This window comes from Periophthalmus magnuspinnatus, chromosome 16 (assembly GCF_009829125.3).
Source record: "Periophthalmus magnuspinnatus isolate fPerMag1 chromosome 16, fPerMag1.2.pri, whole genome shotgun sequence".
Lineage (NCBI taxonomy): Eukaryota > Metazoa > Chordata > Actinopteri > Gobiiformes > Gobiidae > Periophthalmus > Periophthalmus magnuspinnatus.
The window spans coordinates 13531167-13558532 of record NC_047141.1 but is presented as its reverse complement, the minus strand read 5'-3'; the positions used below and the strand labels follow the sequence as shown (position 1 = coordinate 13558532).

The following is a 27366-nucleotide window of genomic DNA, read 5'->3' as shown; positions in this document are numbered from 1 at the left end:
TCACTTAAACAAAGAAAAGTCAAGAAATTAATTCTAATGTGTAACTTACTGTGTGGAATGTACATTCACTGTATCACATAAAACAGGCTGATTCCTCACTCATTTTCACTGAGGTTCCACAGAATAATGTTGGAGATACTTGTATGTATATGCTCTAAAGATATTTTAACGTGTGCTCCACAGTCATTTGGAGAATTAAGCTCATTAAAGACTAGCTGTCCAGTCTGCGTCATCCTGTTCTCTCTTTTTTTTTCTTTCAACTTAGCTCAAGCATTCAACCAGATGTTCTGCACTTATTGAGGTTGTTCTCTCTCAGGTTTATTAATCCAAAACACACAAAACTGATCACATAATCTTAGTTTTGGGAATATTTTTCTAAAAGTTCCACTTGTCACCAAAGCAATGGTCAATTTTCTAGAGGAAGCGTTAGCTCATGATGACAGTCCTACAGGATGGTCTGCGCTAACTGGTAACTACAGTGCAACAGTTTTAGAGCCCCTACGAAAGGCCATCACAGTTGATGGCAAAGCATGTAAGATAGCTCCGCTATCCATTTCAGGGAGTCTCCATTTACTAGCTCTCTCCAGGGGGCTCATGCCACTCTGCTTGCTCTCTGTTCCTCTGTTTTCTGGGAGCTTGGGGCACTCTGGCACTCACTCAGTGTTTCCAGCCCTTCAAGCAGCTGAAGTGGGTTTCAATCACGATTTAAGTTACCTTAACCAAATGCCACGTGCCATTCCAGTCAGCATGGACGACTTATAAACGTCTTACTACTGGCCAGGCTTGAAGGTTAGTTTATGACAAGTGTATTAAAGAGAATGACATTATCAAATATTGTATACATTTTTAAATGTTAATTATTAACAACATGATTTTCAAACCAGAAGCTACTGGATTTTCTATTTAACTATGTGAGATCAGCCCTTATAAAACCACAGACATTTGTCACATTTTCTGGCTTCAGTAAGGTAATATTGAGTTACACAACTGTATATTACACGAAAGGTGATCACATAAGCTCCAAATGTCATATCCAGCCATAATTTAATTATTGCTTAGGCAGGTGGTATAACAGCTGCCACTGTGAGTACAGACTAAAAAGAGGCCCTGGTTTAAAGTACTTTTAGTACTTTCCCATTATTTATTAGTAGTTTCAAAGTTTGTGGATTAACACATGCTGACTGAGGAGAAAGACAAACACCCACCTGGTAAAAATATAACCATCTTACATTTATTAAATTACAGGTATTTTTATTGCTTAAAATACCTTGAAAAACATGCATTCTTTCTGTGAGCTGGGTCGCCTTTCCATGGATCTGACCTATGACTAGGTCTCCATACTTTTTACAAATAGATAAGTTTAAATAAGTCATATTATGTAAAGTCAACATTTATGACCTGTTATAACGCTCTTCACAATTAAATAGAATCATTTGATTGGACCTGCCCATACAGTGTATTGACATACAACACTGAACTGAAATAACAACTGAACATTTATTTAATCAGTTTATTTCTGTTCCTGTTTTAACATAATTTTCTATTAGAATTTCACTCTTCCTACACACAATATGGCCACTGCAATTACAATTGCAGTGGCCATGTAACAGTAGCTACTATCACTCACACTTTATTTAAATCTAATTGGGTGTTTTCTCATCATTAGCTTACTCAAAGTTGTATTTTGATTGATTCACACATGTTTGAGTAATCCTGTATTGTCCTGCTAAGAAAATCTATTTACTTCACTGTATTTACAATTATTCAAAAACTCATACAGATGGAGGGTTAAAAAGCTTACATGGTAATTTTTCAACAATCAAAACACAAATGAAAATCTTCTATTTGTTATGGTGAAATGCCTCCATGAAGAGACGGCACTGCTGTTTTGAACAGGAAGTGAATGTCTGTTTCTATGTATTTTTTTGTTTTTATAGCCATACAAATACATGAAAAAAGCTTATTTCTTCTTTAATGACAAACTGTACAATATATGAGGAAGTGCATCTATAACTAGTCACTCTCTGCATGTATTATTCAGACATAAGAATTTGTTTCTGATTGGAAGGATTTGGCATGACAATGGGCGCCCGCAATAACACAATTACAATCAAAATAATAATTTGAATGGGGAAAGGTCCTCCCCACAAAATCTTTCAATATATTCATGGGTTTTGCCTGAAACCTAAGAATATATTCGCAAACACAAGAACATGTTCAAAGAAGAATTACATGACACATTTGAAACTATCCTACATATTCATGTTTTGAATTCCATGCAGTACATTCTGTCATTGTTTGTTTAGGGAAGACACTTCATCACTTCACTTCATCATGTGGGTGATAGCTGGAGAAAGGGGGCATTGGCACACACTACCCCGGGGCAGCTGTGGCTGTAGAAGTATCTTATCATCATTTACTATGGACACTGAAAGGGAATGAGCTTGCATTACTGTTCTTCATTTAAATAACTTGATTAGTGAAATGTATTGCTAGCCATATTAACTGTAAAACAACTATAATACTATTAACCTTCCCCTTGTCATATATAGAGTTGATTTCCTGTTTCCTCATCTACATCAGGGTTGACCCGCTTTTATAATAGATCCATGGGTTGGCATCTCACTTGTGTTGGTGTGGTTCACACACAGGCTGAGCTCTATTTAGAATCCCCAGCAGAGGGAGCAGCACCGCAGCCCAGATGTGACTGCATATCAATACCTCCTACCAGCTCCATAAAACTGTTCAGACTCAAACCTCATCTAAATATCAGTAAAACAGGCCTGCTTTATTTAACTTAGGGATTGGCTGCTGTCAGGGTGGTTGGTGTGGGAGCTTTATCACAGTGCATGGTGCTGCTCTGAGGCGACTTGAGGATTAGGGGGCACTATTTTTAGGGAGGTGCCTGTGACGCGAGTTCACCGTTACAGCACATGTAGTGCCAAGCTTGTGTCACAATTCACACTGAATAAGAAGTGACAAGAAGAAAGTTGTGATCTGTAAAGTGTGTGTAACTATGACTGATATGTTTTCTACTGTGTCCAGTACTAAGTAACTCACTTACTTACTGTCCATCTAAACAAACAAGGCCAGACAGCTCTGTTATCTCCTACTATTAAAGGTCTTTGTTGCTGAACATTGATATAGTCTATTACTATTATTGTCTCTGAATCCAGGGAGGCACGGAGGAGGAAGACATTTTAGTTTTTGGTCATAAATTATACATGTAACTTTGATACAACAGCAGACCAGTACATTAGTTATATCTTGTGTTAAATATCTAGGACTGGACTCAAACTTGTACATAAGAATCTAAACTATAATGCTATAATTGCTGTTGTTTCTGCCGTAAATCTTTGCAACCAAGGATGCCGAGGAATCTGCAAGGACAGAAGGGGAATCTGCAAATGTCACACAGTGGCAAGTGTCCCCTGTTTGTCATCCATTTTTAACAATGTGGGGTCAGTGTGAGGCCACTTCAGATAAGACCACCACTGTTGCAGATATGTGCACATCACAACCATCAAAGCTCCTAAGCACTCCCTCCGCTCAGTGTTTATGCCCCCTGTTCAACGTTTGAGAGTTTTATCTGCTCAGCAACAGGCCCCTCTTCAGGCAGCTGCTCTCAGATGGCAGAAATGAAAGGCCAAACTGCGAGTTGCTCCCCTGATCCCTTTTCCGAAGCGGTACAAGCTCTCAACAATCCCCCAGAGAGATGCTAAGGTTTCAGTGCTACCACTTTTTCAGTCGTGGTTTTGCAGGCAGCTGCTGGACTGTCACAGCCTGTCCAATATAAACTCAATGACGTTGGCCATATTGCATTGTATTTTGTGTGCTGACACTTGCATCATTGTGAGTGGAGGACAGGCAAAGTTGGCTAAATCAAAGTATGCTAAGGAGAAAGTGGGAACAGATTTATTGTAGTGGTAGGCATTTGTTTTATGGGTGCATCTGCCTGGCACTCTGCTGTTATTGAAATGCCTTTGTTCACTGCCAACAAAATGAAGGTCAGAATTACTGTGATAAAAAACAGGGGGTTTTATCGGCTGTTATGTTGGCCAGAACAAATCGAGCCTGATCCCATAAAGCACAAACACATCTCTATCAAATCAGACTGGTTTGGGTTTTCATAAGCTATATGGTAAATTGCTGTGGTTTGGAGGTAACTAAAGGGAGCTCATAGTGTAGGTAAAAGGTTTTTAAAGCATGAGCTGTACGGACCAACTTGTTTTTTTCCATTTTGTGTTGGAACGTGCACATTTGATTTAGGAAGGATGTGCATGACCCTTTCCTGGCTTACGGACTTCACATCACCCAGAAATAGAGACCATTTAAACCCAAACACATGATTCAAGGTTCCCAGCTGTCCAGAGGTCTATATTAGTTTGTTCATCAGTATGATAAGTTCAAAGTAACTGGGTCAAATTAAGTATTTTACAGTATCTTGTAAAACAAAAATGTATTGTTTATGTTATCCTAGCCACTGAGAGAGAGAGTATTCAATAATAAGCTACAGCATGAAGATTTGGTGTTCTGCCCTGATGTCCAGTGTATGTATAGCTGTAGAAGCAATGGCACCCTTGAGACATAGGCTAGATTCATTGTTCCGTTGCATTTTCATGCTGGAACTGACTGGTTTAAGGCATCACTGCCAAAGGACACAAGCAGGACTGGCAGCTTGTATTTTGCCAAGTTAGCTATTTTCAGTTCAGAAGAGAAGTTGAAATGGATCCTTATTGGCTTCTAGCTACAGAAAAATCATTTGAAATTCTCAGTTTTCATTTTGTTCTATTTGGAATACAAAGGCACAGAGTAGATTTCAGCTGTGCCTTAAGCTGTAAGAGGATCCTCCTTGGCAGTGTATAGTGTTTGTGTTGGCCAAGAGTCAGACTACATGACCTATACACAATCACGTCCAGTGTCTAGTGTCACGGTGAGGATCCTCTCTGCACTAACATGTTGTGTATCTTGCTTTAACACAATGGAATATTACCACCACAGAAGTAACAGCTGAAGACCACTGACTCATTCTTTTCCACTGGGATTCCTTGATTAATAGTTGCATTTTCCCCCCAGATTTGACCTAGGTTTGATTAATATTTTTCTTATGGTATGGGCTATGGATGTTTTACAACTATAGTTCCCATTGGAAAAAACAGTCTGCCAAAAACTGTTCCATTGATGTACTAAGCTATTTCTTGGTGCCCTTTATTTATCCTACCATGGAGAAATGAACAGTGAGCCATTTGACAAGCACATTCATTTACTGTGTGTAGAGACTATTGAGGTGAAAGGGGCATGTAAGTTTCTACAGGCCAGTGTGTGAGACAGAAGAGATAACGAGAGCAATGCAGGTCACTGGTGTTTGCATTCCCCTGAGTCTGTTGTGTGTGGATTTATGTGTTAGTACATGCTGAGAACCGGGCCGACAGAGGGACAGCATGTGTGATAGCATGACACATGAGAACAGCCGTGCCCAGACCCCAGAGCAGTGAAGGGGTGGCAGTCACTGTGGCCTGCAAGTGTCAACAGACTGTGACAAAGCAGTAAGAAAAACACATTGGAGCTTCAACTCTATGCCTAAGTTGGACTGACTGCTGATGACACTACTGAGAACCTGTGTGAAACAGATACTGAAAATGTATTTTGCATCCACTTTATTTTAAAGTGGCCTAACACCTGCTTGTTTCTGTAAAGCAGGACATGAATTTCAAAATGACAAAGGTAAACCAAAGATAATGTATGATGCTGTGCATCGATTTGGTTCATAATTATATAATTATTGTGGCCAGTGCCAGCCCTAACTCTTTTGGTGTCCTAAGGAAGATTTCTGAAGTGCCCCCTTGCCTCTCCCCACGGTATTACATAGTCTAATATTGGATACTTTTTTCAAGACCTTTGTAGGCTTTAGTCTAATAATTAAGGGTTCCTTGAACAGAATTCAGAATTGATTTTGTATAGTGTTGAACAAATGTAAATGTTTTCAGATTTTATTATTATCAAATGAAAGAGTAACTATACTATACTGGAATACAGTTTCTCAAAATTAGTATTTGTAATAAGTATTTTGACTACATGTTTTTTGTTAATTCCCAATACTCTATGCAGATGATACCAGTGGTGCTGAAGACCACAGCACAGTAGCAGTCTTTGTCCCAGCGTGGTAGTGGGGTCAAAGCCACAGCTGGTTCTCACTTTGTCAAATGGAAAGTCCCTTTTCTGCATCACTGTGCTCATCCTTTTTCACATTTTTGCTCCCTCACTCATATTCCCCCTCACATGTGAGTGAATGCCAGATTGGCAGTTAGAGAACTGCTGACTTTTCTTCTGAAAAATATCATTCTGCAGATGATTCTGAAGATTGATTGTTTCTGGTGCAGTCTGCCACTGGACATTTTAGTGTCACCCATCACAATGTGGTTTCTGAAAACGTTCATTATCTCTTTGTTCATTCTTGCCATTAAAAGCAGCATCTATGTAACCTCCTACATCCCGGATTATTATCAAGTTAAAGAACTGCTGACATATCAAGTTAAAGAACTGCTGACTTATAAATATTTGGAACAAAGCAACTTCTCAGTAAAACCTGTAGTCATTTTCTGCTCCATCCTCCGTCCTAATTAAAAACAAACACCAGCTGCCTGGCCCCACTCTTTCACAGGACCCCACCTGACAGCAACTAGTCATGGGTCGCTAGATCAGATTACCATCATAAAGAACAGCCTGGTTCCACTGAACCAGCATTTGCCTAAGTACATCAAAGTAATTTTGCATACTGATAAGAAAAACATGGTTATCAATGCATTAAAATGTATTGGATCCTCAATACCTTGATGTTATGTTACCATTTGGTGTTTCTTTATATTTTTGTGGAATGTATTTATTATTTGGACCCAATATTTTAATTGCATTTTTTGTATCATTAGTAAAGATATATTTTATAGCATTGGAAGTTATAGTTGCACAGTGCTATTGATTAATGTAAGCTTTTGGGATGGTTGGAAACACAGACAGCTTTGTGGAAAGCTGTCTGTGTTCTGGACCATTACTCACTGAGTAATGATTACCCTACATCATAGAGACGTTAGAGGTTTAGTTTAGTAGGCTTTAGTAAAGGCTTGGGTTACACATTACCTAATCTTTTTTAAAAACGGCATATTATGCTTGTTGGAAGATATTCAGTATTACACAATAAGATATTGTACATAGATTACAATTTTACATTTTAGTTCATTGTTAATGAACTAAAATGAATAGATCTAAAATAGCTGAATAATAGAAACATGTCCATTGACTTCATGTTCAAACCCCTAACTCTTATTGTTGTGACATTTCTGAACCCTACATGCAATTACAGAACAGTGGGAGGAGGAGGTAGGTGAAAACTGGAATTTTCTGAGCACCCAAGCCTCAACTGTAGGACAAAAGATAGTTACTCAAACTCTGAGGAAACAAATGATGGGGGAACATTATTAGAACTAAGTTAAAAGCTCATTAAAGTACATTTTACATATGTCCCCTGATATTTCCAATTTAAATGATAGGATTCAAGTCCTCTTTCTGATATCACCAAACAAGGTAACTGATGCTGATCTTTGGCCCAAGGGAAACTAAGATAACTGAAAGTCAGATAGGTTACATTGGTGCACACAACCACACACTCACTATTCATTAGTTGTTTATTGACAATAAGCTTACATCATTTCAACTTAGCTAAGCAAGAAGTTAAAAGAAGGGGTTGCATATCTGTAGATCCTTTATGCAAGTCAGCTGTGTTCCTTGTTCTTACACCATCACAGGTTACAATCTTGCTAAAGCTTGAATTTGAATGAGTTTCATGTTGACCATATACCCAAACGACTGCATCAAGATAAGTGATTTCACAAACCAAGTTACATAAGAGAATCCAAATGAAAGACATATGTGATGCAAAAACATCACTTTTTTTTGCCTTTCAAACATGAAGCAATTATTTGGCACTTCTAAAATGCATTGGAGGTTGAAAAACATTTAATAGGTGATGAGCTGCCACAATTTCAAAAGGATGTGACTTTTACAGGCTTCTGATGAACCTGATATTATTTCATCATTCAAACTTGCCTCTTGTTTATGGGTGGGTGAGTTTTGGAGTGCCTTGCGAGTTCACGAAGGTGTAGTATGTCACTATAGCTATTCTTACAGCTAAAGGCTTTCTGTGGCTTCCAGGTCTAATGCTGACAGACGGCTTGCTTGGCTCTGCCCGACAACAGTCCCCGTCTGAGCTCAGCGTCTGAGGAAACTGTGAATGTTTTTACTGTTTAAAAAAAGGGCCTTGGGGACAGTTTGGAGTGTTTTGGATCAGCTTTGACACGCTTCTGTTTTTTGCATTATGTTGGGATGTAAACAGTGTATATGTTTGGAGCTAACATTAGACACAGAATAGGGGAAGAAGGGAAATGCCATATAGAATGGAGTCTTGGAGAAGTACCAAAAGCCACAAAAAAAGCTCTGAAAGTCCAACAAACTGAGTACAGTAAGTCCTTCTATTCAGTCTGTTTCCCCTGGCAATGAACTGAATGGACACACTTTGTAGGCAAAAGTGCAGTAAGCTTCTGAAGGAGCTGATTCCTTTTATAGTCTATCATTGCAGTCCAATCAACAGTTCTGCTTGCAGTGCTGCTTTTCGGAAGTGGCCAGGACTGGAAAATTTTCTCTCACAGGGCAAAGTCAGAAGAATAAAAAGTGAGCAGGCATGTTCTCTAGTTCACCCTGTTTTTGCGTAATAATGTGTCACTCCCGCCTTAATCTGCTGTTAATGGACAGCTCATGCTTGTCACTTTGAGTTCATTTCCTTTCTGCTTTTAATTTTATGTGAATTCTTTTGTCTAGTCAAATAATATCACCAACACTTTATATTTAAGTCTTTGCATGTGCACATATATTTCATACTACACATGGCCACTAACAAAAATAGAACTTGTTAAGCACTATTAGGAAAAAAAACAAACTTCAAAATATATTAGAAGACTGGATTCCTCCTTTAACTTATACTTTAATATGCATATAATACCATGTATTGTTTGGAATATTTTAAGGAATTCCCCTTTCTGCAGAGACACGCATTAGGGTCAAATGCTGTCTGCAGACATACAAGTGTGAGGGGGGAGCCTGCAGATCAGACGTGCAGCATACAGAGTGGATGTAATTATGCCTATAAACACATCTGCTGTGCATAGTGTACATTCAAACACAGTGCAGCTGAAACATGAGCAGTCATTTTTTATGCTACACTGACTACTGCATAAATAATGCTCCAGACCCGAACCTAGAATTCTGACTTTATATTTTAGCACTATTCGGGGAGTTGAGCTTAATACTTAATATTCAGACGCTAAGCTAAGCTCTGTCCACCCTTCAGCTGCCAAAGATAGCTGTGTGGTATAACAATAGCCTTTAGCTGCTAATGCTGCAAGAATAATCTGATTAGTCTATTTATTGTTTCCATTTTCATGAAATGTCCATTATTTGAATATGTTAAATGTGCAATAAGGAACTAACTTAGTGTGTGACCCAGACAAGTTCCGTCCAAAGTATTTAGGAACATAAAGACATGCTTAACAGGATTTTCTGCAAATGTACCAAAGTAATGCTTTATAACACTACCAATAAGGTTTTGTCATATGTATGAAGTTAGAGCAGCAGTAGTGGCTCTGGGATTTTTTCATTTAAGTAACAGTGAGAAAAAGAATCAAAGCCAGATGCTTCTGGCACATTGGACTTGTTGGGAGCAGCTCCAGGAAAAGGAATGACCAAAATGAGCCCTGTGTTCTTCTCCACATCTCTCTGATGGCTACAACAACATTACAGTTTACCAGGTGAGAACATGTCAGGGCCATCAAGGGAATAGGTCTAATTTTAGACACGCAAGATGTTTTTATGTAAAAACTGAACAGACAACACAGTTTATCAGTCATTCTCAGGCCATCTTCGCTCCCATTTATGTTTTTTTGTTTCTACAGAGCATATAATAATAAATGCAACTGAATAATATAACTGGGGTTATTTTCAAATACATTATTTACAATTTGTAATGTAAATGTATTTATAAATGCCCACCTGAATGTACAGAGTAACTTGGCATAGTTGATCAGGGATAAGGTTTATGTGCTTAGAAATAGAAATCCTGACATATGTTTACCTCACAGAATCTGCCAGTGAAGAAAACACAGATACCTGAGTTGTATTTTCAAAAACAGTGTCTTGGATAGTGAGTAATGTTATGTCTTTGTCTGATGAGTTCTGAGCAAATTATAAAATGTTTTTGAAACCTCACATGGTTTAGGAGCAACAATGTTCAAGTATTAAGTCTAGGCATTTCACTTAAATGCCACAACACACTTTTCCAGAATAAATGGAAAGTACTGAGAGAAAACAAAGTCATGTACAATGATGTGTTATTAGGTAAGGTGCTAAACACATGAAGGTCCACACTGCTTCATTCAGACTTATGTTTATGATGAGGTGTTTCTCCATCAGTCCATCGTTTCCTGTTGACGAAAGCCACTCAGACAAGCCCTACCAACACCTTAGAGCAGTCATACAAACTGAATTCATTTTGTCCTTTCTGTACAAATTTACTTAAAATACAGCAGTTTTTTAAATTAACTAATTCAAATGTTTAGGTGAGTGTTTTGTAAAAGGGTGAGTAGAATGCATCTGATTTCTTTGGCAGATTATAGACACAAATCTGTTTATAGTGAATGGGTGCTTCTGAAATGCGGCTGCCAGTAGCTGAGTGTTTTTCTTTATACCAAAGTGACTCATTGTGGTGTTCCAAAAGCATTCCTGCCTTACCCTCCACTTCCTGAGCAATGTTACGTCGAAGAACGTAGCATTTTGTTTTCTTGCATGGAATTTATTGCTTTTGTTCCAATTATGTAGACACGTTATATTACAAAAACATAGTACAAAACCATTTTGTGCTTTTGATGTAAATACTGATGTCCTCCTTCCCTCTGCAGGGGCTGTGATCCCATTCCATGTCATTAAATCTGCCATTCATTTAGTGCTATGATTAAATTACAGCTATGAGAGGCCCTTTGAGAACTTCAAGTCCATAAATGCCAACAGAAAAACATCAACAAGTGTAATTTATGTGATGCCAAGGGTCAGGATGAAATGATTTATTTAAAAGGTTTGGATGAACTTTAATGCAAACTTAAACTTTACTTAACCCCAAAGAATGAACTGGCACTTCTTTTATGAATGCTGGTTTAACATTTAAACCAGACAACAGAAAAAGACTCTAGATAGAGGCAAAAATGCCAGCTTCCTCTCAGGTGACAGAACACCACGCGTGCATTTATGATGGTATCAGCCACCTTCCTGCTCGATGTCTCCTGGTTATGAGCTAAAGTTTCCGGACATCCACTGGAACGCTAACTGTAAGCGGAACCGCTGACAAGCCCTAGGACACTGACTGACAGCCCGGGGGATCAGCTATCAAAGACTGGTAGATTTGCACGGTCACTAATTTTCACACTCTAGTGTGAAACACATCTTTGTTCAACTATAGAGCATCACATCACATGCATCTTTACTCACTCCAAAACTGGCCTGTTTACTGCAACTGGTAAGACATCACCTTGTAAAGTTTTTATTGTTGTAACCAATCACCAAGTGCTCTCGATGGACTGAGCTGTGCCCAGTGGACCGGCCCCTCAGCTTTATAAAGATCCTACTCAGGCCCTGTCTGCCCTGTGGCACACCCCTGTGGCACACCTCATGTGAGACATCTCCTCTGAGACAGGGGCAGCTGTGATGAAGCTAAAGTGTTTTCCACACACCAGGCCCTCCCTGGTGAATAGGCAAGGCAAGGCAAGGCAAGTTTATTTGTATAGCACAATTCGTACACAAGGTAATTCAAAGTGCTTTACAGAATAAGAAAGACATTAAAATCACACAAATCAAAACATAAATAATCACAAATAATCATCATAAAATTAACTAATTAATTGAAAGAGAAGAGTGCAGAATAAAAACCTTTCAGTCGTATGCACAGCTAAACAGAACAGTTTTGAGCCTGGATTTAAACATTGTCAAAGTAGAGGCCTGTCTCACATCTTCAGGAAGACTGTTCCAAGTTTTAGCTGCATAAAACTTAAACGCTGATTCCCCATGTTTAGTCCTGACTCTGGGCACTAGCAGGAGGCCGGTCCCTGAAGTCCTCAAATTGCGAGATGGTTCATATGGCACTAACATGTCTGAGATATACTTTGGACCTAGGCCATGGAGAGACTTATACACAAGCAGAGCTGCTTTAAAGTCTATTCTTTGAGCTACAGGAAGCCAGTGCAGAGACCTGAGCACAGGACTTATGTGCTCATACTTCCTGGTTCTAGTCAGGACCCGAGCAGCAGCGTTCTGGATGTACTGCAGCTGTGTTAAGGCTCGTTTGGAGAGGCCAGTGAGCAGGCCGTTACAGTAGTCTAACCTACTGGAGAGAAATGCATGGATAAGTCTCTCTAAGTCTGGCTTTGACAGTATACCTTTGATTTTTGCAATGTTTTTTAGGTGGTAAAAAGCTGCAGATGTTATTGATTTGATGTGTGAAGTTCAAGTCTGAGTCCATTATTACCCCTAGATTTCTAGCCTGATTTGAAGGTTTTAGAGAGAGAGACTGGAGGTGACTGCTGACACTTTCTCTGTGTTTCTGTGGGCCAAAGACGATGACTTCAGTCTTGTCTGAGTTTAGCAGAAGAAAGTTGTTTTGCATCCACACACTGATCTGTTGGATGCAGTGGCAGAGTGAATCCACTGGTCCATAGTCACCTGCTGCTAGTGAGACATAGATCTGAGTGTCATCTGCATAGTTGTGGTAAGACACATTATTGCTGCATATTAACTGGCAGCATGTAGAGATTGAACAGCAGGGGTCCCAGGATTGACCCCTGGGGCACCCCACAGGTCACGGACATTTTATCTGATATACATTTTCCAATTTCAACAAAGTACTCCCTGTTTTCTAAATAGGACTTGAACCAGTTTAGTGCCGTACCACAGATGCCCACCCAGTCCTCTAGTCTCTGTAAGAGGATCCCATGATCGACAGTGTCAAAGGCAGCACTCAGATCTAACAGGATCAAGACTGAGACTTTGCCTGCATCAGTGTTCAGGCGGATGTCATTTGTCACCTTGATAAGAGCAGTCTCAATGCTGCGGTGGGGTCTAAAACCTGATTGGAAGACATCAAAGGAGTTGTTCATTTCGAGGAAGTTAATAAGTTGTTGGTAAACAACTTTTTCAAGGACTTTGCCTAAAAAACGGCAGATTTGAGATCGGTCGATAATTGTTCAATATTGTGGCATCAAGACTGCTCTTCTTTAGGAGAGGCTTGATAACCGCAGTTTTCAAAACGCTTGGGAATGTTCCAGATTGAAGTGACATATTAACTATGTGAGTGAGTGGTGACAGCAAACTGTTGAGCACAGACTTAAATAATAAATAAATAAATAAAAAATAGTGGGTAACACATCGAGGCAGCATGTAGATGAACTGAGACTGGTGACAATCTCTTGGACAGTTTTGTCAGTTGCAGGTGCAAAGTGAGTCAGCTCTAAGTGTCTAGGTGGGAATATCATGCACATCAGATATGTGTGGTGTCAAATGTTGGTGTGAACAATAACAACATGTGTATACTACAATCTGGTTCAAAATTGACTTGAGGAAAACTACAAGGCCGGAGACTGTATGCACTCTGGGGCACAGCACTCACACACAACAAGTAGGATTCCTCTTTGAGCAAGCCAACACTGTGAACATGTTTTTATCTTAAATGGAGAAACTATAATCCAGGAACTCAAAGTAACACTACAAATGAAAAATGCACCAAGATAGACATCACACATTGTAGAAAAACAGTGATGATGATCTGAGTTTTTGAGTCAAATTAAAATAATTTGTTTTTTTCTGGAACTAACAGGCTGCATTTGAGGTGCAGTGCGCAAAGTGTGGCTCAAAATTTCATTTGTCAGGTTCTTGTTGAGCTGATTCACAATGCAACATCTGCTGAATGCCACATCTGGTGAAGGTTTTCAGGCATGAATATAATGTTGCTATAGTCACCTCAGACACCTACAGCATCATCAGCATGTCCATCTCAAATACTACTACCTCTCTGAAAGAATATCCAACTTGTCCAACCTGAGAAGCTGTAAGGCAGCATAGGCCAGTCCACTGCAGGATCAGGTTCCCAGTCAGTGGAGTAATCGCAAGATGCCACAAGAGGTGCTGTGCGACCCTACATTCCTATTTAGTCATTCTTTTGTCATCTCTTGCCCATAATCAGTTATCTGTGTAACTTGAATGCAGTTACAAATAAATCTGACTCAACTATAGCATATTGTAAAACTGTGAACCTTTACCAGTATGTTTGGTACCTGTATTTGGTTGACACTATAGTCCCCAAGGTAATAGGCCATTCAGTTACACAGACACCTGATTTACAAATATGGTTTTGATTGAGCATATGGATGAGCACATGCAGAGTATGCCCAGCATGGACAGGGAGATGTCCTCTTTTTATCATCATATGTGCAAGTCTATTTAAGTCTTGGCTGTTGGCACATGCTCTGAGCGGAGGATTAAGAACCAAACTTAGTTGAAATAAGATGCCCTGCTCGGAAAAGTGATCACTTGCGAAAGAAGTGTGACAGGCTCTCTTCTTGACGCAGGTCAAAAAAGGATGGCTTTAAAAAAACACATAATTAGTGGTAAAGATATTACAAAATCATTCAAATTTGAGAAATTATTGTGTAAAGGTAAATTTGAATAGAGTCACTATTTCATATTAACTCTATAACTGTTCACACTAGTACTCAAAGACTCAATTTCATAATTTCATGAATGGTTACAAGATTAACTGCATAACTATAATGATGGTCATGTATCTCTTAAAAGAACTTGCTAATTACCAAATCTACTCATATTTCATCTGGGAATCCTGCCTGTGTTAATGCAGATGATTAGAGTCTGAATTCCAAACCATATAGAAACATGGAGAAGGTGATAATAAGGTCATGGAACTGTCTAAGAGCACATGGAACAGTCGACCTTGTGGCTATGTCGGTTCAACTACTAGAATAACTAGCGGCAACAGCAATACAGGTAACAGGAAGGTGAACTCTACTGTGCATTTAGTTGAGATTAAAACTATGATTTAAGATGACACATGCTTTAATATCTTAATTAGTCATAGTAGGGGCATTTTTAAGTGGAAAAACAACAAACTATGCAGTTGTTTGGAATTAAACTTTGCAAGGTCACATATTTAAATAACATAATTTGTTCCTATCACAAACCCATAGTGCTAGCTGTTAGCTTGAATATGGCCATTATAAAATAAAGTCTTTGCACACTTCCCAAAATTTATTGCACAATGATTCTGGACGAAAAAGAAGAAAAAGCACTTCACACGAGGTAACCACCACCAGATGGCTTACATTATTGTGCAAATGGTTTGAATCGAATTGAAAACCAGTGGTGGAAGAAGTACTCCATTTTATTACTTAAAAATACAGATACCGGAGCAAAAAAATAAAATAAAATAAAAAATACTCAAGTAAAAGTATCCCACGAAAAAATCTATTTAAGCAAAAGTATTAAAAGTACTTGTTTAAAAATGTACTTAAAGAGTAAAAAGTAAAAGTATTTTGTACAGATTTTGAGATATAATACAGCATCGTATCGATTTTGATAAAGATTTGTGCTGAATTTTGTTCAACAGAAACAAATTAACTAATTGTTTTTTTTTCTTAGATGTTTTTATTTGTATATTGTTGGTTTTAGACATTACAAATGTGTTAATAATAAATGCTTTTTCAGCAGGTCTCAAACAATAATAAAAAATACTTTCACTTTCCAGTCCAGTTTAAAAATGTAGTGGAGCAGAAAATACAGATACCTGCTTTCAGATGTAGTGAAGTAAAAGTAAAAAGTATCAACTTTAAAATTTACTTAAGTAAAGTACAGATACCAAAAGTTGCACTTAAGTACAGTACTTAACTTTGTTTACTTCGTTATGTTCCACTACTGTTGAAAACACCAATGGATATAATGGAAATAAGTTAAAGCCAACAGCATATATAGGCTAAAGGCTACGTGCAATTTCAATTTCAAAGCTCTGTGATGACGATCAGACCTGCCACTGATGAGATATGACTCCGACAGGTGGGCGTTGGACAGGGCATAAGTCCTTTATCCTGCGCCCTGGGAGACGTTGTATCAGAGGGATTGCCCAAAATAACCGCTTTGGTGTCTGGATGGTGCCGGTATAAACTGGGCTAATAGGCCAGAGAGATGGATGGGAATGGGCCAAGGGTCATTATGCAGGTGTTAACACAGAACCATCTGCAGCACTGGGGAAACAAGGGGCACTGCCAAGGCTAGGAAGAGTGACAGCAGGGGATTTGGATATGAACTCAATTGCATTAAAATACTTCAATATGATAAAAATAGCATTTATGCAACAGCAGATGTGCAAAATATAACAAAGACTGCAAAACAAGTAGGTCTAGCAGAAATGTAAAAAAATATAAGAACCAAAGTATACAAAGCTATAGACTATGAGTATGGACACAAAAAACCTTTGAAGGATTAAATTGGACAAATTATTGTTACATTGTTCAGGGTTGTGTTTTGCTTAATCCATACATGTTACATATAGTAATCCTGCATTGTAACTTGAGGTTTAAGCACTTTCTATTTTCACCTACCCCCTATCCCCACAAACTTCTCTATTTACAGGTGATAATCCAAACCATTTGTACTCTGTGTTACAAAATGTCTCAAATGAAAATCTGCTGCTAGATATGATGAAATGACACTATGGGGAGGTAGGGACTATCACTTCTGCACTTTTGAACAGGAAGTAAAAGGACCTGTTTCTATTAGGCCAATGAAGCAGTATTTCAATTGTTTAATACTAATGCCCCCAAAAAGGTTAATAGCCTAGGTCATTTTAAGGATAGGTTATTTGTAGCAGACTCTCTCTAGTCTACCATATCAACTGGGAGCCAGACCTTGATTCAATGTGCATTTATTTAGTCAAATTAATGTTGATTTAATGTTTGAAATGTGTTGAAACTTCCATATTGTTTCAAAGTTGACATGACTTTGATTCACCACCGGCACCACCACCAAAATAGGATCAAAATCAACATCTATTCAATGTTGATCATAACGAGTGCTTTCAATGTTAACTTATCCAAAACACCTAGCACAAAATCATTCTCACCACAGCTGGATTGACTTTCTCTGCAAGCTTTCTTTGTACACCATGTAGGACAAGAAAAATATGCTTAGGCTACCAATTTAGGCTATTTCATTGACTAAGCTAATCATTTAGGCCAGGGCTGTCCAAACTATGGCCCAGTCAAATGCGGCCCTCAGACCAATTTTTGTTGGCCCTTATGTCTCCTCCTAAACTGGCCCAATTGATCAGAAAGTAGTTTTTAGTACAAATTAAAGCAATTCTACCTCTACAACCTGAATAACTTCACATTGTATTGTAACACAGACTTGAAAATAATCTTCCAAGTCTTATTAAAGGTACAATGTTTCTGTCAAACCTGTGTTAAATGCAATATTTGACTCCCTGTATTGACACAGGTCTGTGGCCCTCAAATATGTTTCAGTATGCAGCCCTCGGAGAAAAACGTTTGGACACCCTGATTTAAGCTAAAAAATGTTCAAAATTGTGGTCTGGGAAGTGTTGATCCACAATTCGTAGGCTAATGTGCTTTGTGTGTGTGTGTGTGTTTTGTTTCATTCATTTACAGGTTTTTTTTTTGTTTGTTTGTTGTTTTTTTTTAATACTTTTAACAATCCTCGTTTTAGACCTGGAAAGCGGAAGGGCACGCGCAGGCAGGAGCGGACACACCCCCTCTGCTCTGCGAACGAGGCGCTCACAGGCAGCGCGCGCTCACACGCAGCGTCACAGGCAGCCCTCGCGCTCACACAAACTCACGGCACAGTGACAGAAGCCGGGCACAACGCACAGAAAGCACAGGCATTTGGACGAATCGGGATTTTATTGAAGGGTTGACGTGTCACTTGATGTAAGGGTGCAAAACTACGGGATACGTGCACCGGTAAGTTATAGCTTTACTTATGTTTGTGCTCAGTTTGGATTTGAGATTATCTATATTTGAAGATACACCACAAACCCACCTACATCAGCCTCTAGTGAGATGATGTAAACATTTAGCTGGATAAGCCTTTGAACTTGTCCCCCGTAAAAAAAAAGCCTATGTTTACAGGTTATGCTGCCTTAATGATAACACAGGTGTAACTAACTTGTGATCCTAACCCTATAGAAGACCAGATCACTGCTACTCCTGTGCACAAACAGGCCTATTGTGCCCCTTTATCTAACATATTACAGTAATGTCCCCTGTCTCCATTATACTTTTAAATTATCCAACCCCTATAACCAAACTGAATTGTAAAATAATCTTTTCACTTAAATCATTAATTTCACATAGCCCTACCATGATTGTAATAGAAACTATAGCATAAATGATATGGTTATGGAGATGAAAAAGGTGTCACAGAGTTCAGGCGTATGTCCTTTATGTTCATTTAGCAGTGTGAACTCTTTTCATTGTAATTTTGATGATAGTATTGAGTTTATTCCTTAGTATCAAGTTTGAAATTGTAATATTATGACTACACTATGAATCATCAAGAAATCATTTCATGAGCTGAATAAAAATAAGCTCCATCGTAAGTGTGAGAGGGTTTAAATGTGTGATGGGTGGTTTTCTTTCTGCAGAAAAGAGCTGCAGTCAATTTAGATTGAATTTAATTATTTCAATTTGAAAGGTTTACAGCTAGTCAAAGCAAGTTGTTTAGAACAGACTTTAGCCTTTTAAGGATTAAATTGGGCTTGTGGTATTAAATGGCATTGAAAAGTCTGTCTTGTTTCTGTTAATGAAGTTAAGATTGAAAGCCATGTTTATTGTTTTAACAAGAAAAAATGAGATTGAATGAAAAAACTGTGAATGATCAATACTAGGATAAAAAGTTCATTTTTTATGCCAGTCCAGCTCTTGTGTAAAGACCTTTTTCGTGCCATAAACTACTGGCAATGAGGACAGTGATGTTGGGGAGTATACACATTGATGAATTACCAGTGCAATAAGCAGTGTAAATTCAATGCTAGTTGGGAAAATTTGCTTGAGTTAAATCAATTTGAGGGTATTGAGTTAAATGATTAAAGTTGTGGATGGTGCATCTCTTTGTTTTTTGTCTCTTGGAATCCAGCTGTCTGACTCATCTGCTAGTCAAACAAGGACACTACATTTATCTTGTGTGAAACCAGGCTGCCACCATGTTGCTATCCATTAACTTCAATGGCATGAAAAGTGTCCTGGTGGAAAACCAAACAGGAGTGGAGCATTTCAATAACTGGACATTGTGCCGGTGACAGTTGCTTTCTGAAATAGGGATGGGAGTCCCTTAGGAGCACATATAGATAGCGATTGTGGTCCCAGCTGCCACTGTGGCATCCCACTTCTAATGACAGGACCACTGATTGAGGCTGGCTTCTCTCAGAGCTCTGTATCAAGTTGCCCAGCCATTGTTTTAACATGGAATAAACAGGTGATGGGGATTATGCAGCTGCCATTTGAAGTTCCAACAGCACTACTAATCAACCGTTTTTTGTATCTGAACGTGACTCATCTAAGCAGACATCTTGGATATATGGGGATGCTTGCTTTTCATACAGTGTGTATTTTTAATGAATATTTTGGAATTGATGTTAGCAGACTTGCTTAGATTAATCCATTCAGCCATTCTGTTGAACTATATTCACTGTGTCACTTTGTCTAAATGGTCATGAGCTAGTGGCAATGCAGTTTGCATATATTGCAAAGACCAACATCTGAATGCCATTCTTAAAGTGTTTGCAGTAGACCAAATTTGCCGTCTATTGAAACTGGGCTTTCAGGAAATTATTCTCTTTGAGCCAAAAGCTACAGTGCGCCGGAACCAGTTGAATTCAAGTTTAAAAGGGAAGTTCAGAGACCGCAAGAACAATGTGGAGGGAAAAGCATACCTCTTTCAGTTCTTCAAAACAGTAGTGGGCATACATACTGGGACCACCATGTGATAGGATGTACTGTGTCAGCAGTAGAATTATTCTACTTATTCTTCCTTTACTCAGAGCAGCTACTCAGTTACTTACCATACTATTCAGTATTTATATCTTAGAGACTACAATTTCTGTTTTCTTTTGTACCACTCTTGGTTACAAAGAAACTGTGGCATAGTGAAAACAGTTTGCTTTTTGTGTTGTTTTTTCAGATTAATTACAATTTAAGACTTTGTAACGCTGCACCAATTTGTCACAAGTCTTAGGATCAGGTTGTCATGTTGCCCCCTTTCTTTTGTACAACAGTTAAAGTGCGGGCCGCAGAGATGTCCAGATCCACTAAATCTGCATCACGGTCTCGGAGCCGCTCACGAACCCGCTCAAGATCAAGGTCCACTTACTCCACAAGTCGCTCACGATCTCGCTCTAGGAAGCACCGCTACAGGTACTTATTTTTACATTGACCCCCATTTATAACTCATAGAGTGATTAAGACTTGATTATTGATTTTTAAGTGAGAATCAAGAGAGATATACTAATAGCCATCTCCAAAAGTGGCAATTACTTCACTGAATTAAAAAGGTATTAACATAACTTAAGTTATGGAGCATAATGTTATGCACTTTTTATAATACACAGAGAAGTAAAGATTAGGCAAAAAAAACATACTTGCCAGTAACAAAAGAGAAGGCCAGTTTAATCTAACTGGCAAACATAGGGTCAAGAGAGAGAGAGAGAGAGGGAGAGAGAGTTTTTTTCCTTCTAAATGTTCCATGTGACTGTGGGTTTCAGTAACGCTGCTCACAGCAGAGTCAGTCTATAGTTTTCTAACTCAGTGTGCCGTGCTGCTCTGAGCACTGCCCTTTCTACTTACCCTATTCCAATGAAAAAACACAAGTGGTGAGTTCTTTTTTTGGTGGTGTTTAGATGCTATGCATTTGCATTTCTGTGTTGCATGTATTTTATACATGGCATGTACATTATGGTTTGTTTGCTTACATACTTAAAACAGCGGCAAAGATCTATCATTAGAAAACCATGCAGTCTTTCCAACCCATTTTTAACATTTTATTACTTTTTAATAAAGATGTATCAAAAATATAATATTGTCTAGTTCTTCTGAAATATTTACTGTATTCATTTTCAGTGTATTACTTTGACTACATAAAAGATGCCTGCTTTTTGAGTGGAAGAAGAGCACTTTAGAGCACGAGTATGGAAAATACAGAATGTGACTGTCAACACTAATATAAACTTAAAAGCTAACTGGTGCCACCATGTGGACTAAAAAATGCTTCAAATAGAATGCATGGAGGGGATTGAACATTTAATTTATCTACATTTAAAAATTAATATATTGTTTGTCAGTTCTCGGTCTAGGTCAAGATCTAGGTCTCGGTCCAGATCTCCTTCACATAACCGGGACAAGAAATACCCTCGTTCATACCAGAACAATCGTGAGAGTCGGGGGTACCACCGCGGCTTCAGGCGACCATACAACTTCAGAGGTCGAGGTCGTGGACGTGGCTACTTCCAGCGGGGGCGCTATCAGCGTGGAGGGGGTGGCTACAACAACAATAATAACAACAACCGTCACAACTGGAAAAACTACAAGAAACAGCCAAACAAGCATTCACGGGGGCAATTCCACAATGGCCCAGGCAGTTCAAGAAGCTCTCCTCATGGTCAGCCCAGATCTGATCGATCATGCTCACCTGTGTCCAGGCACTCACAGCACTCCCTGTGCTCATCACACTCCTCACCTAAATGCACACCTGCACTGTCAGCAGCAAACAAAAACTCCAAAAATGTCCAGGAAGAACACTATGGACAAAATCCTATTCGAGAAAGAGAGAGAAATGGAGAAGCAGTGGATCTGGCTGGAGTACTTGCTATAGAAAACAATTGTGATGAAAAGAATCAAGGAAACTGGATCCCTTTAACAGAAGTTAGCAGCCCAAAGAGAACTAATCTTTCATCTACCTCTGGAAGTACTCCTGCACTAAGCACCCAGATTACTACTAATACCATGAGCAATGGGTCCCTCTTCTGGAAGAATGTATGCAGTGCACCAATAACAAAGAAGACTTCCCCAGACAGTCTAAACCCTATGCTCTCCAGCTTTGACATCTTTTCTTCAGAGGAATACTTGGATGGAGATAAAGCAGCACTCTCTGTTGCATTCAGAAAGTAAGGCACATGTACTTGATTTATATTTATGTCTTTTTACTGACACTGTTTATGTTGTTCCTATTAGTATAGCTTTAAATGGCCTGTTACTAAAATTCCAAAACAAATAATAGAATGTCTATAAAATTCTACAATTTATTAGTCTATATGCATGGATAATCTAATGTTCTCTTTCTGCCGTTGTTTAGATTTTTGGAGGAGCAAAATAAAAATGCTAAAGGATGGCAGAATGGCACAGGCAGTGCGGTTGATATGGAAGAACCAAAAATAAATGGAAAAGAGTCTCCTGCTAAGATTGACCTGGGGCCTGGTAATCAAAAAGAGGATGTCAGTGGTGAAATGCCCTTAAATAGCATTCTGAAGGTTTCCTCAAGTCTTAATGGAGATGGTGGAGATGACAAAATGATCAAATCTCATACAGAGCCTTTTCACAATGAGTGGATTCATGAAAATGAGCTCTCTGAAATTAAGGGTAACAACACAGCCCTACAACTGTCTGAAGAGGGCAAACTGCAGAATGCAGCCTGTGTCGTCAACACTGGCCTTGACACTGCAATTGAGGACCCATGTGTCAGACAAAACCAGGAAAAAAGTGCAATTTTTGCTTCTGCGTTTGCTAAAAGGGAGCCTTTTCACATATCTGAAGACTCTTCTCCCGAGAGAGGTTGTAAATCCAGAATGATGGCTAAAACGTCTCCCACCCTCTTTCCTATAACTTCACAAAAGAGGAGCAGAGAAATGCTCATGCCCACTGACGAGGACCTTAAAGTTCTGCCACGAAAAAAGGAGGCTACATTTAATGTTAGGTTGGATTTCCCTGCTGATAATCTCCTGTGGTAAAATATACTATATATATATATATATAGATTGATATGTACAAGTTGTTACCACAGTTCTATATTTCCTCTTGTTTCTGTTTCAGTTCTTCTGATATTTTAGCAAAAGAACGTCAGTTGTCTCAGGATCTTGTGCAGTCATCCAAAAAAGATACAGAGTTTCGCTCCATCTTTCAACACGTTCAGGCCGCTCAGGTACAAAGAAGTTCCTCTGAGCAGTTTGCCCAACATATTGTCACCATTGTTCATCATATAAAAGGTAAGAACCACTATTGAGTCACAAATTATTACTACAAATGTGTGCCTGAATATGCAATGTTTTCAGGTACATTTACTGGTCTGTTGAATCAGACAAAGCACAACAACAAGAAAAACACTGGCCAGCATTCACAGATGAGTGGAAAGTGACAGAACATTTAAAGGCGAGTTTCTTTTCATTTTCCTGCACAGCTCAGCACTTTACCTCATCTGGACTGACCCTAAATGAGAGGTTCACCATGTACCAAAGGCAAGCAGCAGAGAGGGAAATGATAAAACCAAGAAAAAGTCCCGAAATACACAGGTAGTGTGGTTTTTTGTATCTTCCTCTATATTTCAGTGTAGTATGGCTTTCCTTCCACCTTTAAAGGCTTTAAGTATTCTTCTGTCTCACCTACCTGCCGTGACAGTGATTTCAGTTAACTTGCTTAGGGTTTGCTTTTTTGTCAAAATGACCTTAAAATGGGGGAAGCAGTGGCTCATGAGCAGAGCATGAACTCAGTAGTTAGACTCCTCATCCACCTACTTAAAGGTCGGCTGTTTGGACCTTGCTCTGACCAGTGCATACTGTTGTTGTGCCCTAGGTAAGACACTTCACCTACCTTACATATGTATGAATGTGGTATGAGTAATTGGTGGGCGTTTAAAGGGGCAGATGGCACAGATTGGCAGCCTTGCATCAGTCATCACCAAGGCAGCTTTGGCTACAATAGTAGCTTATTTATTAATTGTTTATTTGATAAGGATGAACACAGCAAAAAAGAGTGAACGAGATTTTGCAAAAATATAGCTCTACTGTCCACATAGTGAATCTGTCTTTATGAAGGCTTACGGAAAAACTGACAGAAATATGTGTTAGATCAGTGTGTTTTTAACATTTGGTTTTATGCATGCTCAGTAGGATGCATTGTACAAACAAAAAATACTATTAACGTCACAATATTTGTTTTTTTACAGGAGACTTGAGGTTTCACCGAGTGCATTCAAGAAGCACTGTCAGATTTTTGAGGCAATCAAAAGAGCAGAAGGCGGCACTTACAAGGTGACTGAAAACATTTCAGTGTGAAATCAGTGTGAAAAACAAATATCATGAGCCCGCCTCTAGCCTTGAGGCTGCACTCCCTAAAAGCCTGAAGGGAGAGGGCTGTGAATTTTAAATTCACAAAGACAAAATAAGTCTGCTTGGCTGTTGTTTGTTACCTGTCACCACCAAACATATGGTTTGATTAAAAGTGGGCAAATGCCTGATGTCCAGGCTAAAGTAAGGAAGCTGCTGTGCCCTTGCAGTTCAAAGGAATCTAAACAAAAGTCTGTAAGTATGTTTTACCCTAATAAACAGACACAACTTTTAGATTGCCAGACATTGGACTGTCAAATACAAAATAATTCAGTCAAGAGCAAGATGTGTTGTGTGCTTCTGCAAGTGAAGCTAGAGTTTAGTTAAATGCATGGCAGAGAACCCTCTGTGTACATTTGCAGGCCAATCCAAAGTCTATCCACCATGTATTCTATTGTAACTTGCTCAGGATATTGAAGAAAAAAGTAAGGGAGACCCACTGGACCTCCGTGGGGATATTGAACAACGCAAAAATCATCATAGCCATGATCCAGATGTGCCAAGTGCGGATCGTCCTGAATCTAGTGCGGGAAAGACTACTGTAATGTTTTCCAAGTGCCTAAAGAAATCTCTGTATGTACACTGACAATGGCCTCATATTTCATTATCATCATTCAGCTGTATTTAAACATGAGCTTTCCCCCCCAAGAAATAGCAAGAAAACTCGTTCCCGTTCTTCTAGTTCATCATCATCTTCTTCATCATCATCTTCTGAGAAAAAACAAGATGATATGTCCCCTGTGAAGTCCGAACAGGGGTCAAATAGAGTGAAACTAGATGCAAAGGAAACCTTATGTGCCAGGTCATATGAAGCATTTGTAAGTAAATCACTTTTTAAAGTTAAACATTTCCCCCTTTGACATTCTAACTTAATTTGGCAATTACTGCAACAGCACATTCAGATCCGTGGACGAAGCTGGAACAGAGGCAGTTCTCGGTGTAATTCAACTCTGTCAGCAAAAAATGATGACTGGGACCCAGAGTACACCCCAAAAAGCAAGAAATACTATTTAGTAAGAGTATACTCCTTTTCTGAACAGATAATCTCTGAATGGACTTTTAACTGCTATATTTCCTTCAATTTGTTTTTTTCTTGTCAGCATGATGACAGAGATGGTGATACCGAATGCAGGTGGCCAGAAGCAAGAGGTCGAGGGCGGATAAACTCTGTGCGTGGAAGAGCTCGATTCATCATTCGCAGGGCCAACAGCAGTGCCAACAGCAGTGCCAACAGCAGTGCCAACAGCAGTGCCAACTACGATGGCTCCAAACGGGCCCAGGTCAATAGGGAACAAACGGGCATCGAACAGAACCACAAAGGGGGCACTGAACGGAGATGAACTTTGAGCTGCAAATCTAAGCACTGTACGCCTCAAGGTTTCTTACTTTTTTTTTTTTGTACATTTTTGGTTGGCCTTTTTATAGGCCTGTCACGATAATTACTATATCAACTTATCATTCAGTTATTTCTTGTAGCTTGTTTTTCAACTTTATCGTAGATTTAGAACAGTCTTGGTCGTATAAATTTGCTGGGTTATTGTGTCTGTGGCATAAATTTGTTTCAATATTATGGTTCATCGTCTATATTTACTTCAGCAATATATCGCACTTCAAAATTTGTTATCGTGACAGGCCTAGTTTTGAACTGGTTTCCATAAAGCATTGTAATTTGTGGTGTGAAGCACTGGTTAAGTGGAAGTTTGAATGCAATTTTCAATTATTTAGAGGCAGGACTTTCAATAATTACTTAATAATAAAGTCGACGGTTGATAAGTCATATCCTTTATGACTGTTTTTGTGTGACGTGTCAAGCTAGGGGACCAAACGGTGTAAAAAAACAACAATGCCAGCACAAATGTAAGTGCAATGTTTTTAGGAAGGTTAACTTTTGTTGTTGTAGAGTAATGTGTGAAAATAGATTACAAGAATTATCTAGCACAATGCCTTTAGATCTGGGCGCACTTGATCTTGATTGTAAATACAGTTTCTAATGGATCTAATTAGAATCAATCTGGACTAATTAATACCAACTTGTGGGATGCTTCTCTTTGCTTGGTTCTATCTACCTAAATGCTTTAAAGTAGTTTGTATTAATGCCTTCAACAGTGATTGTTTCAGATATTGTGTGTGTGTATAGATTGAGGCTTGTTATCTAAATTGAAATGTATATAAATGTGAAATAAAAACTTTTAAAAGTTGTTATTTGTGGTGGTTAGTAGGTCGTTAGGATAAACTTTTTTTCTTTATGCAAAAAATGTATATGAACTGGCAAAATAACAGCTACTCACTCTTCTAGTCATACTGAACTGAACCAACAGCAGCAGCATGCATTGAGTCCGAGATGACATTCAACTGACCTTGTGGAGGCCCATTTCCACGCAAACTGAATTTACACAATTTAATATGAATTCAAAATACAATGATACTATAAATCGCCCGGATAGCAACCTTAGAGGTTCAATGAGGAACAGAGCAGAGCTGAGACAGTTTGTCCAGTGCAGACCCAAGTGCATTTATTTGAACACCAAAAATATTTACAAAAACAAGAAAAAAATGTAAAATAATCATAATGGCAGTACCTCCCGTACATACAGCACCCTCTCCTAGCCAACTGAGGTTTGCTCCTTTTGTAGAGCACCTCCCTAATTGGCTGAGCCCACTCTGTATTACAGGAAAGTTTCCCCACATCCAATTCCATTGTTAAAAATTTGCTCTAATCAAACAGTGCAAACATTTATTCAATTAAGTGTTGTTAAAATAGAGCTCTATGTTTACTTTATTTGCTTTAACAGTGAACACAAATTAGATAACCAAAAAGCTAAATATCTGAC

The 27366-nt window shown here is 38.8% G+C and overlaps 2 protein-coding genes across 3 annotated transcripts in view; one reads left to right on the top strand and one right to left on the bottom strand.

Moving 5' to 3' along the window:
- The first annotated feature begins 17946 nt into the window (after window positions 1–17946).
- thrap3a (thyroid hormone receptor associated protein 3a) lies at window positions 17947–26735 on the top strand. 2 transcript variants are annotated; one of them, XM_033981447.2, is made up of 11 exons: window positions 17947–18128; window positions 20441–20579; window positions 21503–22324; window positions 22513–23160; window positions 23247–23419; window positions 23611–23722; window positions 24376–24460; window positions 24945–25108; window positions 25185–25353; window positions 25429–25548; window positions 25636–26735. In XM_033981447.2, exons 2-11 carry the CDS (start codon window positions 20461–20463, stop codon window positions 25873–25875), a joined length of 2652 nt encoding a protein of 883 aa, XP_033837338.1. In that variant the 5' UTR covers window positions 17947–18128; window positions 20441–20460; the 3' UTR covers window positions 25876–26735. The 2 variants fall into 2 exon arrangements, with proteins under 2 accessions (XP_033837338.1, XP_055084031.1); XM_055228056.1 differs by lacking the exons at window positions 17947–18128; window positions 20441–20579 and adding an exon at window positions 20876–21034 and having other exon boundaries at window positions 25636–25927.
- Window positions 26736–26827: 92 nt separating this feature from the next.
- map7d1a (MAP7 domain containing 1a) overlaps window positions 26828–27366 on the bottom strand; it is a 27802-nt gene continuing 27263 nt past the window's right edge. The window contains exon 18 of the mRNA XM_033981446.2: window positions 26828–26918. Coding sequence (XP_033837337.1) covers window positions 26828–26918 — 91 coding nt within the window. The remainder of the gene's footprint in view (window positions 26919–27366) is intronic.

Coding starts and splice junctions, on each gene's coding strand:
- thrap3a (XM_033981447.2), top strand. CDS start 20,461: ATGTCCAGATCCACTAAATCTGCATCACGGTCTCGGAGCCGCTCACGA. Junction 24,461..24,944: donor CAGAAGGCGGCACTTACAAG/GTGACTGAAAAC, acceptor TAACTTGCTCAG/GATATTGAAGAAAAAAGTAA. Junction 25,109..25,184: donor AAGTGCCTAAAGAAATCTCT/GTATGTACACTG, acceptor TTCCCCCCCAAG/AAATAGCAAGAAAACTCGTT.